At 31.6% G+C, this 17,615-nt stretch overlaps 1 protein-coding gene across 1 annotated transcript; it reads left to right on the top strand.

Moving 5' to 3' along the window:
• Positions 1 to 1,805: 1,805 nt before the first annotated feature.
• LOC128175155 (uncharacterized) lies at positions 1,806 to 14,069 on the top strand. The gene is made up of 3 exons (XM_052840621.1): positions 1,806 to 2,383; positions 10,685 to 10,834; positions 13,752 to 14,069. The coding sequence occupies exons 1-3, from the start codon at positions 2,143 to 2,145 to the stop codon at positions 13,928 to 13,930; spliced, it is 570 nt and encodes a 189-aa protein (XP_052696581.1). The 5' UTR covers positions 1,806 to 2,142; the 3' UTR covers positions 13,931 to 14,069.
• The last annotated feature ends 3,546 nt before the right edge of the window (positions 14,070 to 17,615 follow it).

Below are 17,615 nucleotides of genomic sequence, written 5' to 3'. Positions count from 1 at the left end.
CAAGTAGCGTGAACAATCATCCACGCCATGTTTGGCATAAATTATTATTACACTGTTAATTGAACACACGCTATAAAATTGATGTCGATACCCTGAACATCCCAAGCTGTCTTAATAACTATCGTAAACAGAACTCAAATTATCAAATATTTCATTTCAATTACGTTTTAAAATGAATAGGCGTACGAACGATCTAATCACACTACGATTAATAGAATTTTAATTCAATCAATAGTTGACTTTTTTAAACACAAATTAAACAATTTTCATGACATTTTAATCAAACAATAACAGTTCATAAGTTAAATGGCGACAATTAAACATGTCGCATCCATGGTTATCGTAATATCCTCGGGCGAGTACATAGCGTGACCAGGTGACCCCGATTACCGGACGAAGGCATTGTTTAAAACCAACAACCGGTGTCAGATGTTTTTACACCAATTTGCACTTGCGCATAAAAAACTTTTGTGCCCCCGAACACTTAAATGTGACCGTCCGGTTTAATGAGGTAAAATTTAAAGGAAAATTGTATTATGTGGTAAAATTTGACCGTCCGGATCCGGAACGCGGAATTCCGGATAAACGTCGACCGGTTAGTGAAGCGTCCGGATATCTGGCGTCCGGATATCTGAGGCTCCACTGTATCAGAAGATACTATGGTGACTAAAACTCCATAGAGGTGGTCTCAGGGCCAAGCAGTTAAAATGAGCTTATTATTTATTTTTTTATCTCACTCTCATTTTCCTATCATATATTCTTTTGTTAGAGTGTTGCTAAGATCAAAACTGAGTTCATTTAAGTTTTATAATCAAGGGGCCTTAGATCAGTTCGCACAAGTCCGAGAAGTCCCTGCTCTAGAAGTTGTTCCAAATCCAGGTGATCAAAAATAATCCAAGAAAATTTAACCAAAAAAGTATAAAAATGCATCAATAAACGATGCAGACCTATTTGATTTGGCTACTAGAATTAAAGTTGTCATTTATAAAGCTACACAAAGCATCTGAAAGCAGTTTAAAACGCATAAATTCTAACGCAAAAACTAGGTCGTTTCACCGAATCGCGTGAATTTTTGTCTTGTTATGCAAGTCAATGTCAATCAATTTTCTTACAAAATAGAGGGAAAATACTTAGTGAATGTAAATATATGCATGTAGCTATCGGAATTGATTCGATTAACCAACGAAGCTGAACAAAAAATAGTTCTTCACTTAAAATTGTGCATGGTATAAATCTGATTGTATCAAATACACGTATGTCCAATTTGCACCAATCTTTCATGTACTCACAGTAATACAAAACAAATTCAAACCGAACTTCCAAATTTATTGAATCATCGATTACGTGTAATTTGATTTCCTTGACTATAAATTGTATTGGAATTTTGTGAAACGTGAAATGAATGCACATAAAGTGCGTCGATCTGTCAGTATCATGCATTAGTCGATCCATAGAATGAACACACTGGTATGCATTGTCAATATAAACTATCGGAATGATTAACATTCCTTCACAGCTAATTGAACCTTTGCATGTCCAAGATAAAAACCACTTTGACAGAATCAATAAAGTTTACCTCATTACATTCTCTCTTGGTCCGAGATCATTCTCTTCTTCAATAAAACAATGGGTGCGTTCAATCCATCGAACCAATTTTGATCTGAATCTTTCAAGATCAAAAGCTATAACAAAGTTATAAAGATGCGTATCTTTGTCATAGTTATTGATTCAAGAAATTAGTTTAATGCATTCATATTGACATATTGACTATATCTATAAATGTTTACACTGAATCTATCGAGGAAGGATTTTTTTTAACAAAAAAGAGAGGCTTTACATTACAATTGTATGGAGTTGTATTCACTTGCTATATTTCTAGCAGCGTCGTTATATTTGCAGATTTATTCCTATCTGTTTTTGAAGGCTGTGTAGGGGTATACAATAGAGGAGCGAATCGCGCTAGAATCTATGCTCAGCTATTAATATCGGGTCAATTACGTCTAAGGCGCTTAACGCATTCAGTGTTGTTATGGAGATGCGAAGCGTACAGTTTAGCACTATGTAGTGTTAGTATTTTATTTGTGAGTCTTTGCTACGAAACTGTGTATGTGAATCGAAAGGAAACTTAACCCTAGAACAACCATGTTTAATGAAACATTCAAGTCCTCCAGTATCTTCTTGAAACTGAGTTTGATTCCTGCATTTCTGGGATTTGTTAACCATCTTGTTTCTTTCGCTTCCTCCAACTGGCGAGTGATTGAAAGTCCAGTACCATTACTGAAGATCTACCCCCACGTAGAAAATACCTATTGTGGTCTCTGGAACTGTTTTTCATGTTTGTCCAACAATGCAAGGTGTGAGTCGGCAGTGTTTCCGCTAGAAGGTAACTTACCTGTGGTTGTTGAAAGTCAAAATGTATGCCTTTTATTATTGCCTCAAAGAGCATTCATTGCAAGACAATGCAGATTCATATGCATTGTGGGGTTAATTTTTTTTCACATTCTAATGATCAATTAATATTGTCGCTATTTTTCAATTGTTAAGATATAGCAAGTAATATATAGACTTAACTATAACTTTACAACTCCTGTGTTGCATGCAGGTTATAACGATGTGTGTGTAGAATATGCTTCATGAACGATGCATCAAAGTCAGAGCAAAATTTCAGCAATTTAGCCTTGCTCCAAATACCCAATGTGCGTTTTATATATACATAACACTCTTTTGAAAAGAAAGATTCTTTGTTGATAACAACATAATCATAATCGTCTAGTATATATATCAAACGTCAAAAACACAAGTCATTATAAGGAACACATTGTGTTAAGTCCTACAATTTTAAAACGAAGAGAAAAAAGACGAAAATGGCCCACAATTACTGTGACCATGACTGATACTGACAAGGTTGTCTGAATGATCTGATATGGTAAAAAGTATCCCCTTTCCCATTATCTTATTATCGCTGTTGTCAAAATAGCTTAATTAGCTCTGTCTACAGGCATTGATCGCTGTATGTTTACACACGGAAAAGAATTCTAGTTTGAACAGTGTTAAGAACGTTAACCTATTGACCTTCAATAGACGCATTAGGGTGAGAACCTAGTAAGTTGCAAGAACTTGTGTTCGGACCCTTTGTATATCATATATACAATTAAATATGTTCAAACCAGATGCATCAAAAATATATTTTCCAAAAAAAGATAAAAGAAACAAGAAATCAAATCGCTTCTGGTGAAAAAATTATCGCTTTTAGTATTAAACAGTTATTCGATGTTTCATTTTCCTCGATTTCAAATCAATTTCGATAATTCACTACCCTGCATGACTCTTTGCAACTCATATTATACTCCTCTAGTAGAGTGGAGTGCCGCCTGGAGAAGAGAAACTACGTGTTTCTGTAATCAGCAAACGGAAGCTGGCAGTGAGAGGTTTAGTGTCATGTTTAATATGTACAGAATACGAAAACAACAGTTCTAAAACAGCACGGGACCTGCATTGCACGGGAAAAACAGAAATTGGCGAGATTGCTTATTAAGTGCTTCTAATCATAATGGCATTGTTTAATGATAAGATGATAGCAAATAAAAAGTTCTCATATGCCAGCATGTAAATATTTGCCAAGAATTATGTTATTATGTTGAAGAGGGATAGATAATATAATAAATCATTGCAGATGAAGTAAAAATCGTAATGAATGTTTCTCAATAGCAATGGAGCATAACAATTACTGATAGCTCTTCTATTGTGCACGCTGGTTTTACTATTTTTTTTCATCAATTCATATCAATGTAATGTTTTTAACGCTGCACCAATTAATATTGCAGGCTAGTTTAATATTCTGTCATTTTCACTTCAATTTTTATAATAATAAAAGGTTGAAGAATGTATGAATTTACTAAAAAAAAAATAAACATTCACGTTGTATTACTTTTATGTATTGCAATACGTTTTATAAGTTCTGAATAAAGGATGAGATTCGAGGTTAAAACTGTTTGCAACAAAGGGCATCGATTTTTGATCCACACGTTTGATAGTCTCCTCTTGATTAATTAAACCCCCAAAAGCCATGAATAAATCAAAACAAACCGATTCTTGAGATAATCGCAAGGGGTTTAAGCACCCCTCTTACATTCCGCACTGCTTGTCGTAGAGGTAGTGTTGATATATTACAACCTTTCTCTGGTTTTGATATTTACAATGATTTCCACTTTACAACACATTGAGGGGCCATGATAAGGTGATGTATCGTAAATCAAGACTAACTCGCGATTTTGTCTTTCTCAGTGAGTCTCTCTGCCCCTGGAATTCAGTCAATTTTGAATTACGTCATACAGTAATTAAACTGTATATCTTCATGAGATAGTTTAATAACTATGTATAATAACGTTATTTCAAAATGTATTTACTTAAGTATATAAGCCGCAGCGGATCACAGTCGTATTCTGGGCTTGCCGAAAACAGTGCTATAATTTCAGGCAAACTTAAATTGGATGCCACCCAGAATTACAGGATTATAGAAGTCAATGAGAAAAGAAAAAATGTCAATAAAAAAGGCCCAAAACCACATAGGAGATTTCATTATTTAATGGCTTCTTGATAGATAAAATGACATCCGGTAAAAGGTTGTTATTCATTGAAATTCCAAACTCCGCTTGATAAACGAAGGAAAACATGCACCAATGCGTCTTAAAAAAAGTTCAAAATGCGTATAAGTTTTTTAGTTTGATTGATTCATCTTTTTTTTTATTTTAGACGTTTTTAAGATTTTATATTACTAACAAATAATGATTGTCTTGTTTTTTGAGGGGATGTATGGCCAAAAATTAAGGAAAAAAATGTATACATTTCTTGAACTGATTGTTTCTGCCAAACACTGACCAAAACTGTTGTTAAAAGATGAAAAACGCAATAAATATGAGGTTTTATATGTTGTTTTGTAGGTAAATTGCGCATACAAACAGAACAATGCCTTTTGTAATCACTGCGAAGCTGAAGACTTATACTGAACTTTTATCAAGCTAAGTGATCAAGAAAGGCATTGTTAAATATTTGTGTAAACAATTTGCGTACAAAGCAACACGTAAATCCGTATGTTTATTGCTTTAGTATTTTTTGACAACAGTTTTGGTCAGGTTTTGTCATAAACAAGCCAGTTTAAGAAATGTTTACATGACTGTGTACAAGATGGCCGTACATCCCCCTTAATAGTGTTCAATAATAAATATTTACATCTACTGAGTATGATTCCCTCTATTTCTTACGGAAACTTTTAATTAATTCATAGCTCTATAGAAATCTACACGCTTCGTTTATCGATTGGTCGAAACGTACAGCGACCGACGAAAAATCACGGACTGCACGAAATAATCATTATGATATCAGAGTCAAATTCCCATAGGAGACGATTTGGCTTTTCTTTAAGCTAACGTATTGGTGTTCATTAACAGTGGTTAAGTTAATATTACTCTCTTTTTATTGTCAATTTATTAATTTGTTAAAAAAAAGATGTTTATATAATAAACAATGAAACGCTTTCCTTGATGATTCGTGCGGGATAGGAAGGTAGCGATCATAGCAGAAAAAAATTGACGCGGGTTATGTATTTTTTAAAGAAAGCGTTTTATTGTTTAGATAATAAAGAATAAATGTTTACGTTATTATCGTACATGTGAGGTTTACTATGGGTGGGGAAGGTTTCTTGAAGGACCTGCTGCCACCATATTTGCAGGAACCACCAAAGGATAATTTTGATGTATAAAACAGGTAATTCATTATAATAGTCTAATGTTCCAAAAAGTTTTATGATTATTATATAATCATATGATAATCATCAAACTTTTTGTAACATGTTACCTCACTGACAAATCAGAGAACGCCGGACCTTGTAGAATTTCAATTGAGGGTGACGTTTACTCAGAATGAAAACAAAATCCACTGATGATAATGAAAAACCATCTATTGTATGTTATAGACCTTTGATTGATGTGTTATTTTTCACTTTAAAAAAAGTAGGTCAATGACCTACTTTTTGAGTTAATGGCCATTGAATATGTTTTGAAAAATCAAGAAAAATCCCATAAAATTTGACACTACGATTAAATTTTTTTTTAATTGTAAAGATATTACAAATAATAAAACACTTTAAAAAATAAAAAAGAGTTTATGAATGGTAGTGGCACTAAATAGATATCAAGCATTAAGATGTCAGCAACAATTTTAAAAAATATTCCAGTCCCAATTTCCTCTCTCAGTTTTTAAATCCCTACCCATTTTTGATCCAATTTTACAAAAAATAGAATGATGATAATACAAAAACATTTATAGTATTGAACTACGTATATTGACCTTATTCTGTTGGTATAAAATTTATATGAGGACAATGATAAAAATTTTGAGAGATGGTGTCTTATCGTTTTTAAGCATTTTTCAATATTTTTACAAGTCGTGCCATAAGATTACTTTAATGAATAAGTAAGGTAAAAACAACAAAAAATATGCAAAATTATATATACTCAATATAAAATGTTAAATTTTAATTTTAGAATTGTGCCCAAAATTATTTTAGCGGAAAACAAAAATCTACAAAATTTAGTCCGAATATCCTCTGTTTGGCTAAAAGGCTATTTTTGTTTGAGACTAATTCCATAAAATAGTAAAAATATCAAATGTTTTGTCAATTATAATTCATTTCATAAATACTTTTAGTGTTTAGAACAACTTTTACTCATAAAATTGAACTCTCTAGCAATCCGAATTTGAAAACTCAAACCCTGAGAAAACAACACCCTTTTGAAAAGTTTTATCAATATTAAATCAAATGAATGCTTTACTACCACTTTCAGTTTTTAAGAGAATTAATGAGAAAAACGCCATTGATGTAGAAATTTCGTGAAGGATCGTTATCTAAATATCTCAATGAGAACCAATTATCATACAGTGTTTTTCTCAAATAAGGCAAACCCCCAAAAACCACTGCATACATTTTGCACAAAAATCGACCGAAATCTTCTAGGAGTTTCTTGAAGATTAATACTTAATTCGACATCTAGAAATGCTATCGTTGTAGTTATTATAGCATTGAATGATTCATTTTTGACGTCGTCGTGTCAATAACTGCCGTCAGGTGAGCAGACAAATTGAATAACGCGCGTTAGCGCGTTATGATAATTTATCTGCTCACCTGACGGCAGTTATTGACACGACGACGTCAAAATTGAATCATTTAATGCTTATATTTACATTCCCTTACTGAAGAAATCAATTGTTTACTTAAATAAATCGATATAAAGTGCAGATCACGGAGGGAGTGAATAAGTAACAGCAGGAACAGCTGTTTTGTAAAACCGGTTTAAACTGGTTTTCACATAGACTGTTGAGATGAGATCGACGAGCATGAAAATATAATCCATGATAAATAACTCTTGAAATGGTGCTTTAAACAATAAAGTCAACTTTTTTGTTGAATAATTATAAAACATGGTGTTTTTACAACATTCATGAAATACATTTTTTAACAAATAACATAGAAATCACTGTTTGAGAACTACTTATGTAAATTACTTGTAAATTCATACGCAGTGAATAGGTGTTGCATTTAGAGGCATTTAAACGTCACGGAATTTAATGGAAACACACAGTAGAATGTAAATATATACCATTGTGTGACACCCAGCAGTAACGTTGCAGTCCATATATGTACTTCAGTAATATTTAAGATCTAAATCCTTCTGCAAAACGAGGAAACAGACACAATCACATCATCGCTTTGATGAATGTCCAGATTGCATGTTTCCATCGTCGGAAAGTGTAAATTAAGGATCCATTAGACAGCCAGCAGTTCAATTACACACCAAAACGAGTCATGAACATACTACAGGAATATTCATAATGGATAGAATAGTATCTTTGACACAAAATATCCATCAAAATTTATCTTTATTGCTAAAAGGCTTAGTGTTATCACTGCAGATATTTTATTAATTGTTTTAAAGAATTATTATATGACAAAACTAAGATACTGGCCCCTCTCTACATTACGCTTAAGCCAAACAGCTGCTCTTTTTGTAGGATATTTTTGTTTAGTTTTAAAGACACTAGTAGTGTAACAATAAATTGTTAGCGCATACTTAAAATCTAGTCTTTCATCACATTTTCTTTGATGATACAATACATCGATTTATATCCCATTTTATTCGAATCTTCTTAAAATACATTTCTGACTGGGCGTATAAAAAGTTAAACAAGTTGCTGTCCTTTAAAAAAGGACTACAATACGTGGACCATTTGCATGTGTTTCCACGAAAACGTGAAAGCCTTACGATTATCAGAGATTCCACCGACTCTAGCCCTCTGCTTTTAACCACTTAATTTGTACGTTGCATTACGTATACATGTATGTATATCCCTGACTTTTTATCTCAGAATTTAAAGGATTCATACTTCTAAAATAATTATGATTTATCTATGAATGAAGCTTGCATGTATAATATCAGGCATTTGGTGAGTTCTACTATTTGCACACACATTACGATTCGCACTACTTTGTTAACTATGCAGTGACAGCTTTGCGTAAATTAAAAATTTCATATTTTGAAGCATTTTTCTTGAGATTTAAACTTTTATACAATGACATAATTATTCAATCATACTTAAATGCTTAAAAAATTTAATCGGGAAGCTCTCTAGCCTCGCCTACTATAAAAGTAGAGTAAGTTACATGTGTATTCGTAAAACAACAAAACATTGCAAATTATGCTATTTGATGCATATTGTCGGCATAACATTAACTTATTTCATAATACCGATAGTTCATATCACATGCCAATCATTTCTTTAAAAGGAATACTTTGTTTCTGTACTGTTTACCGACAACTTAACAATTACAGCGCCTTTGAACTTATGTGTGCATATGGCACGGAATCCCGACCCCGATTCAGATAAACGTGTGCTAGCCTGGTTCCCTGAGCTACCCGGAAAAAGAGTACCAATTAATTTCCCATAGAACTCAATGTTAACCTAAACACCCCTAGCTACTTTGCTATATTACTTACAGACATATCCTTGGTAAATTCTGAAAGTTCATTCCAAGCACTGACACAAAATCACAAGAAATATATATGGTCCCATGGCGTTTATAGGTCAAAATTGAACTTGTTTACAACTTACAGTGATCCGCAGCAAATTAACCCAAGTCTCTAAAATGACACCCACCTCCCACTTTAACCCCTCTAATTTCTTTACTCTCTGCAGTACTTCCTCATTTCATCATTTAATTTAAACACTGATAATTTTACCTTAAAATGATCATTATTTCAACAACTCATTCAGCCAATCACCTAAGCCCTACCTTTTTCTGCTCGGCTCAATCTTGTATTAACACTTCTCTGATGTCAACATCCGGTGCATTGGTACTCTCATTCCATTACGCACAGGAACCAGGCTAGCTCATGCGCAGGCTGAATTTTCCCCATAGCATCCGGTTTAACCTCGCTTATATATTTTCTGCGTGGACCTCAGGGTCCACGCAAAAAGTGTTATTTTATAAATGATTCATTGTTTTAATGAAATCATTATATAAGATGCAGCACAGAATTTGACATCTCAGTGGAAAATTTTAAGCTGATTTCTTACATTTATCGTAATTTTTAATTTATTTATTGTTTACTCAATGCATTTCCGTGATACTTCATGAGTACAATTACACTATTAAAATGTGTGAATGATTCATGCTTGATTATTGCATCCAGGGTGTAAAACTGCCTTATTTCATCAATAGCCCGATATTTTGACGGTAAAAAATTTCCTATAAGATTTGCAAGACATTTATTAAATATAGATAAAAGATGAAATATAGTATATCTCATGTCTAAAAAATGCTTTCCTTCTACTGAACGGAATGTGAATAGGTCTAGTGAGACGAGAGAAAACAAATAAAAGACGAAACAGACTTTCACAATAACATTAACGACTTCATAAAAATCCCAAGGAAGCAATCGAAATCTGGAGTCTAGAAATCTTAAATACACACTTGCCCTTGAAATCAAGACAAAGGAGGCTTTCTTTATCAGTAATGGAGGGAAATCGCTGATGAAATACGCCATCCTTATACTTTATCTTATTGATTTCAAATTTTCTATGCGGTGCTTGATGTAACAATGGCAATGGCAGTAGACAAAAACGTATCAAATTAGGCAATAGTCCTGGGATTCAGAGCAGAATAAAAGCGTGGTCGTTCTATCAAGACAAGGAGTAATTAGAAAATTTGCATGCAAATAAAACCGTAAGATTGAATCCAATGAAATGAATTGCAGGTATATGATTTTAGTGCAAATTCCTGTAGATATTCTTCAATGTGAAAGATGAATGTAGAAAAGTAGTGATTTACTAAGCCTTATCAAGAAAATAAGAATGATACGATGCACTACATTCAGCAAAAATACAGTATCAAGGTCATACAATGATAATCAATACTTTGATATTTGACCCTTTAAAAATTAACCAGGCGAAGACAAATTGTGTAAACTTATATTATATTTATTACTGCATGCAATATAATAATTACTTGTTCCGTCATAACCCCAACACCACTCCATCACCTAATCAAACACAATCCTAGCTATAGGTGTCTCGTATTTTTAATTGCTACAACAATGTAAAATCTCATCATATTTTGATATTTTTATAGATGCTATCGTGGTCACAAGAGTATTCGTTACAATAGGACTTTTCTTGGGTTGTGGAACCTTGTCACTCACGCTGTTATGCTTGTTCATACGAGAGGTAGCGTCACATGATTTTGTACATATTGGAACGCTTTTGATCAGCATCTCAACAGGTAAATATAACATCAATCTTACAATGTATGCAGTAAACTTTGTTTTTAAAATCATGATTTTTCCTTCAAGTAGTCATTGATTGTTTGGTTGAATTTATCTGCAGTCCGGCAGTGACACTTCAGTTTGGTTTTCTGGTAGAATTTAACATATACATATTGTCATTCATTTTTTTATTATCATGGAAACGGCTTCATTTATAAAAATTATTCGGTGTTAATGACTTACTGGTATAGTCTACATATATATAACAATATTATTATATTACATGTATTAATATTGTTTGTAACATTTTCTCTCTCGAGGGAAGAGGTATCTTTAATAAAACCATACTATGTCTATGATTTACTAGGATTGGCAACAGATTGTAATACAGACAATGTAAGGTTCATTTAGAAAAAATCTGTAATGAATATTTCAAAATTTAGCAATATTGTTGTCCAATAAAACATTAAATATGTTTACAAAAATACCTCTGAAGGTTTCTTTCCTATGGCCTTCAGATCATAGTAAAAAGATTAGATAATTTGACAAAGTTTCTCTAATTAGCACAATTTTGTAACCTTCAAGTGCATTTCTTAGCATAAGAAGAGACAAACAAAACACAACATTGGAAATTAGCAGTTTTGTTTTATATCTTCATTTCACATGCATATTTTGGAACCGTTATTGTTGTTTGTACCTTTTTTTAAACAAATATCGCCACCTTATTACGACAATTACAGGACTATATGTACATGTATATTACTTGATCATTTCCAAAAAATGTCGTATGATTCACCCTAATTGTCTCTAACACTATTAACGCATAGGTTGTTGTTGATAGTTCTGGTTCATATGAGAAGTAAAATGAACATTCTCTAGAAGTAGGTTTTATATCTAGTAGAATGCTAATCGCTGAACAGTTTACTTGAAGAATGTACCTTTCCCTGTATTGTTTGTGGAATTGCTATGAAATCGTCATTGTTTTTTTAAACCGTATGAAATCCAACAAATTGCAAGAAATTACATACAATGTTGACTACACCGTGAAAGGTATAGTGCTATGTTAAATGCTTACACATTCTATTTGATGAATCCCTTACTAGTATTCTCTCTAGTGTGGTCGAAATTACTTTCAGGTTTAATGCATAATAAATATCACATTAACATTTAATCTCCAATGAAATTGGTGAATAAACAGGATATACGAATCAGTGTTCATGTTTCTTTCATGAGGGTTTTGCTCTCCTTACTCCAAATGGAATCAATCCGTCGAACGTCTAAGGTCACTCTCTGAGAATTTGAAGAGAAACAAATCCATCATTAATTACCACTTTAGGAAATTTTATAGTAAATTTAAAAAATGAATCAAATGAGCTATATACTAGGTTAATGATCAATGCTACTTAGCTAACTGGATTCTAACTGGGGAAAAGCGGATGATTTTGATGAATACCTGTCAGAAGTATTTAACATTCCCCCATAAACAGCTTAATTGATTTGTAAAAATGCTGCGAAATAAACCCCGTGCCATATTTTTGAAAAATTTAAGCTTTGTTTTATATAAATTAGCAAAAGATGTTAATAAGTGCTTTTATACTGAATGAGGCTAAATGAAACAGACGTATAGAGTTTGTTTTCACTATGAAACGCAGTTGAAATGCAAATACGATTAAATTATTAGCTCTGTATTCATTTGACGTTGTATTTATGCAATACTGATCGTTCAGTTCTATACTAATACAAGATAATGAGTTCAGTATATACTGAATGCATTTTCCAATCAGCACACTTAATTTTTAATATATATACCTATTGTTCTGGACTGTTTCTTATATAAAAAGGTCAAAAGTTAATAAATGATCATTTTAAATAGATACATGCATTGAGTTACATCTCTATTAAATATATTAAAAAAAAATACTGTGAAATGTATTCGTATTCAGAGAAATTGGAAGATTTTGATTATTTTGAGGTTAGGGTATTTTGAAGACTATATATTTTTAAAAGTTTACCAAATCTTAAAGCACATTATTGTATATCTGAAATGAATAATCGATTAAAATCATTACTTTATTTTATATACTCATTTGACTTACTCAGCAGCTTTAAATTAAATGTTAATGTGATGTATTACATCACAACACTGACACTTTTGAATGTTATTGTATTTTCTGAATAAAAGTTGCGTACCGACAAGTTTTAAGTGAGATGTTTTTAATAAAAATGCAATCTTCCGCCTGAGTTACTATCTTTGCTTATACGATATAAATATTTAAATAAAGAGAGATAACTGAAACTAATGTTTCGTAATTGGCAATTTATACGAGCTATAAAGGTAGCAACCACAAACAAACAATATTATCCTCTGATGATACAGTATTTGCTTTTTTTATTTTGCCTTGCTCGAAGCCACGAGGAAGAAATTAATTGTTAATATATTTAAAAATAATGACTATATTCCACGTTCCTTTTTGCATGATGTTTTACAACGTTTCTTAAACGGCAACATACATACTTATTTTTGAAAAAAAAATTGATGTAGATAAAGAAAAAAATTCATATTTGACACATACATTTTACTCATGAAATAGGGCATGCATTGAAAGAAATAGTAAGGTATACTGTGTTATTTTTTAAAGTAACAATCTAAAATTTTTATTAAGTTAGACATTTCAATGATGTTAATACTAGAAAAACCAGAATATTTAGAACGATAAAAAGGATATACCTACAAAAACCGGATAAGATTGTAGAGTATTTAAAAAAAAAAAGCTGGCGATTTGAACTTTTTAATATTTGTATCAAATTTCGTATGGAATTTGTGGAAATTTTATTCGAATAAAAATCAAAATACACATGATGTTCCATGTTTATCTTACTTTTTAGGTACAGGGTTTTGCATTGTTTGTTTAATCATTATGCACTTTTTTTTAGGAGGCTGTGTTCTGATCGGTGTAGTGGTTTATGGCTCCTCTACTAGCGACCACGACTCGAATCTACACGCAGAGCACAGTCTTCATTGGTCCTATTTTCTGTGTGCAGTGGCATTTTTTATGTATTTTATTAATGGTTTGCTATTGTTTTTAAATGTACTTCGAATAAAGACATCATAAATTTGTGTTTAAAAATGTATTATTGCTCTAGATATTTGCTTATGTTTTCTATCGCAAGGATTTGAAATTCCATTATCTAGAATAATAATAGATCTAGATGTTTTATAAATAAACATGTATATGAGTAAACATGTTCAGTTTATGATTTCTATGTGATAAATTCTTGCATGTGTTGTTACCTATTCTTAAAGCGTTAATTCATTGGGAGTAAAACTCGTTTTTAAGACTGAATTTGCTGAAGTTGCTAGCGACAATACGATATTGATATAACCATGGAGTATTTTTTAAAAGCTATTATTTTTTTCTTAATTTTTAAAAATTGATTCCTTTCCAAAAGTCCCAGTCTTCAAATGAATTTTGATCTTTACTCTAAGTAAACGAAGAACATTTTTCACTTTCTCATGCTGAATTAAAATCATTTTGGAATAGGTGTCCGTTAAGGTCATATGTACATAAGTGTTTAAAAATGAAATACATTACTGCCCAATAAATGAATAGATTATCACGATAAACCTGTGTCTTCAACATTTTCTTTGGCAAAACTCAAATTACGTTTTAATACATCAACGTAGCGCTATTGAAATAAAATATACCAGCATGTCATTTGTAGCATGATCAATGCTTTTTTATTCCTTGAAAACAAATTAAAAAAAATATCAAATTGATTTAATCATCCCAGTATCTTGTTAAAATGCACAGCTATGTATATAATATTAGCTCTTTTCTGATCAAAATGTGTCTGTTGTTTGTCGTCATTGTTGACGTCGTCATTGTTGTAAACGTTTCACACTTTTATTTTTTTTTCTCCAGAACCACTTGGACAATTCAACCAAACATATCACAAAGCAGCCTTGGGAAAAAAGCCTTTTTTAATTTTGTTCAAATGAAGGGCAATGTTCTTTTTAAAGAAAATGTAAATTTGTTGTTGAAAATATTTGCTTTCTTCACAAAAACGTTTTGGTTAGGAAAGCTGAAACTTGTGTGCATTTTCAGTAGTGTGGATCCAATCCAAGTTCGTTCAAAACATGGTCCCCAGGGGTAAGGTTTTGGCTTCAATGGGGGTCTAACTAACAAAGAAATATAAAGAGAAAATTTTAAAAAACTTAAAACCATTTGGCAAGAAAAGCTTTACCTTATGTGGAAGCATCCTGGGGTATGTAGATTCAAATTTATTACATTATGACCCCCAGGAGGTGGGGCTACAGTGGGGAGTGACAGTCGAGTGACAGACGTAAATATAATAAGAATATCATTCAAAACTCATCTCAAAAAGATACTCGGGCAAGAAATCTGTCATTTTTGTGGAAGCATTATCAGGTGATATAGATTAAAGTTTGTTCACATTAGTTCACACCATAATTCCTGGGGCGAAGGAGTCACATTTTTGAATTGGTTTATTTTGAGAAAAAATTTCTCAAAAACTATTTTGCCCCAAATATGTAACTTATGTGGAAGCATCCTCAGGTAGTGGGACCAAAATGGATGGAAAGGGGTATCGTTAGATCTTAATTGAATGAGGAAGCCTTTAAAAGATCTTCTTCTCAAATACTGAAATATCAAAAGATGTTATCTTAAAGATGTGTGATGGAAAAAATTAAAATCTTTATAAACAGGATATTCTCTACTAAGTTGTCTAGATATAATGATACACCGAAGACGGTCAAAAGTTTTTCTGATCAAATATGGCTATTGTTGTACAGGTGATCGATGTGGGTGTACCGAAGAAAATTGAGACCAATTATTCTGGAATATATACCCGAGGTTAGTTATTGATTTATTTCCTTTTATCGGATAACCTGCACCCTATCAAAAATGACCGTGTTAAAAATTGACCCCAACTACTAACGTTTTAACTGTCTTTAAACTAGAACTTGCCCTAACCGATCTAATAAGGTATACTTGAAACTTTGAAACACTTTTTTGTGAGTGTGTGGTATTGGAAAGTTTTGAAGCATTAGATCAAAGAAATTCCATTTACTAGATTTTAAGCTCTGAAAAATTTACAAGGAGAGAACTAATAATTGCCTCTATGCATCTGATCATCTACTCAACGCAATTAGAGCTTCATTTTAAAATGCAAATTTTTATTAAAAAATTGTCATTTATCAATTCAATGACTTAAAAAGATTATAAATTGATGTTACATTTGCGTGAGAAAAGATTAAGACTTACACTAAAGCAAGCATATTTTATCTAACAACAGTTAGTTGGATTAGAAAATAAATGAATTTTTGAATCCTGCTCATCAAAACAACTCATCGCAAAATGCAAAATCATCATACAAACACATTTTCACAACCAACTAAAGTACGGGAAAAATCGGTTTTCCAGATTGATATAAAAAATTACATTATGTACTATAGCACTGTAAAGAAATGAATATGCATTAAAATGTACAAGCAGCATGCCTAAAATCATAACTTTTCCGATATATTCAAGTACTATAGTATTCAAAAAAGGAGCTTAAAAAGTAATTGCTGTTTATTTTGATGGTAAATATTGTATTTATGCCCCTTTAGCAAACATAAGAAAAATGTATTTCAGAACGAATGGGTTCATATACATTTCGGATAATCATGTATACCAATAAAAATTATTTTCAGTAAAGACATTAGTTTTGAAAATATAAATTTGACAAATACACAGCAGTTATATGTTAAATGCACACTGTATTTAAAATAATCACAGTTCAGTTTCTATTCACATATATTCTGTCATTTATCAATTCAATGACTTAAAAAGATTATAAATTGATGTTACATTTGCGTGAGAAAAGATAAAGACTTACACTAAAGCAAGCATATTTTATCTAACAACAGTTAGTTGGATTAGAAAATAAATGAATTTTTGAATCCTGCTCATCAAAACAACTCATCGCAAAATGCAAAATCATCATACAAACACATTTTCACAACCAACTAAAGTACGGGAAAAATCGGTTTTCCAGATTGATATAAAAAATTACATTATGTACTATAGCATTGTAAAGAAATGAAAATGCATAAAAATGTACAAGCAGCATGCCTAAAATCATAACTTTCCCGATATATTCAAGTACTATAGTATTTAAAAAAGGAGCTTAAAAAGTGATTGCTGTTTATTTTGATGGTAAATATTGTATTTATGCCCCTTTAACAAACATAAGAAAAATGTATTTCAGAACGAATTGGTTCATATACATTTCGGATAATCATGTATACCAATAAAAATTATTTTCAGTAAAGACTTTAGTTTTGAAAATATAAATTTGACAAATACACAGCAGTTATACGTTAAATGCACACTGTATTTAAAATAATCACAGTTCAGTTTCCATTCACATATATTCTGTCATTTTCAGGATCGACTCTCAATTCCAAAACAAAATAAATCAACTGCATGTTATAAAGTCAGAATAATGCTCTTCAACTTGATTGTCAATTTACAATTTTTTCCGAGCTATTTAACTATTTCGATTCTTAAATGTTACAATCAACTAATTGATTTTCTTCGTTTATTCTGTATATTGAGCAATTTTTAGTGTTTGAATTTGTTTAAAAAATTCTAATTTAACTAGCCTGATTAAACCCTATTAACCGTTTATTTTATGGAAAATTAGTGTGACTGTTTAAATCAACAACTCTTTGATAAGTTTTGAATTATATACAATAACTCACAAATTGATACAATAAAGAGAAAAGGTATT

This window comes from Crassostrea angulata, chromosome 1 (genome assembly GCF_025612915.1).
Source record: "Crassostrea angulata isolate pt1a10 chromosome 1, ASM2561291v2, whole genome shotgun sequence".
Lineage (NCBI taxonomy): Eukaryota > Metazoa > Mollusca > Bivalvia > Ostreida > Ostreidae > Magallana > Magallana angulata.
This window is presented reverse-complemented; position numbering and strand designations above follow the sequence as displayed.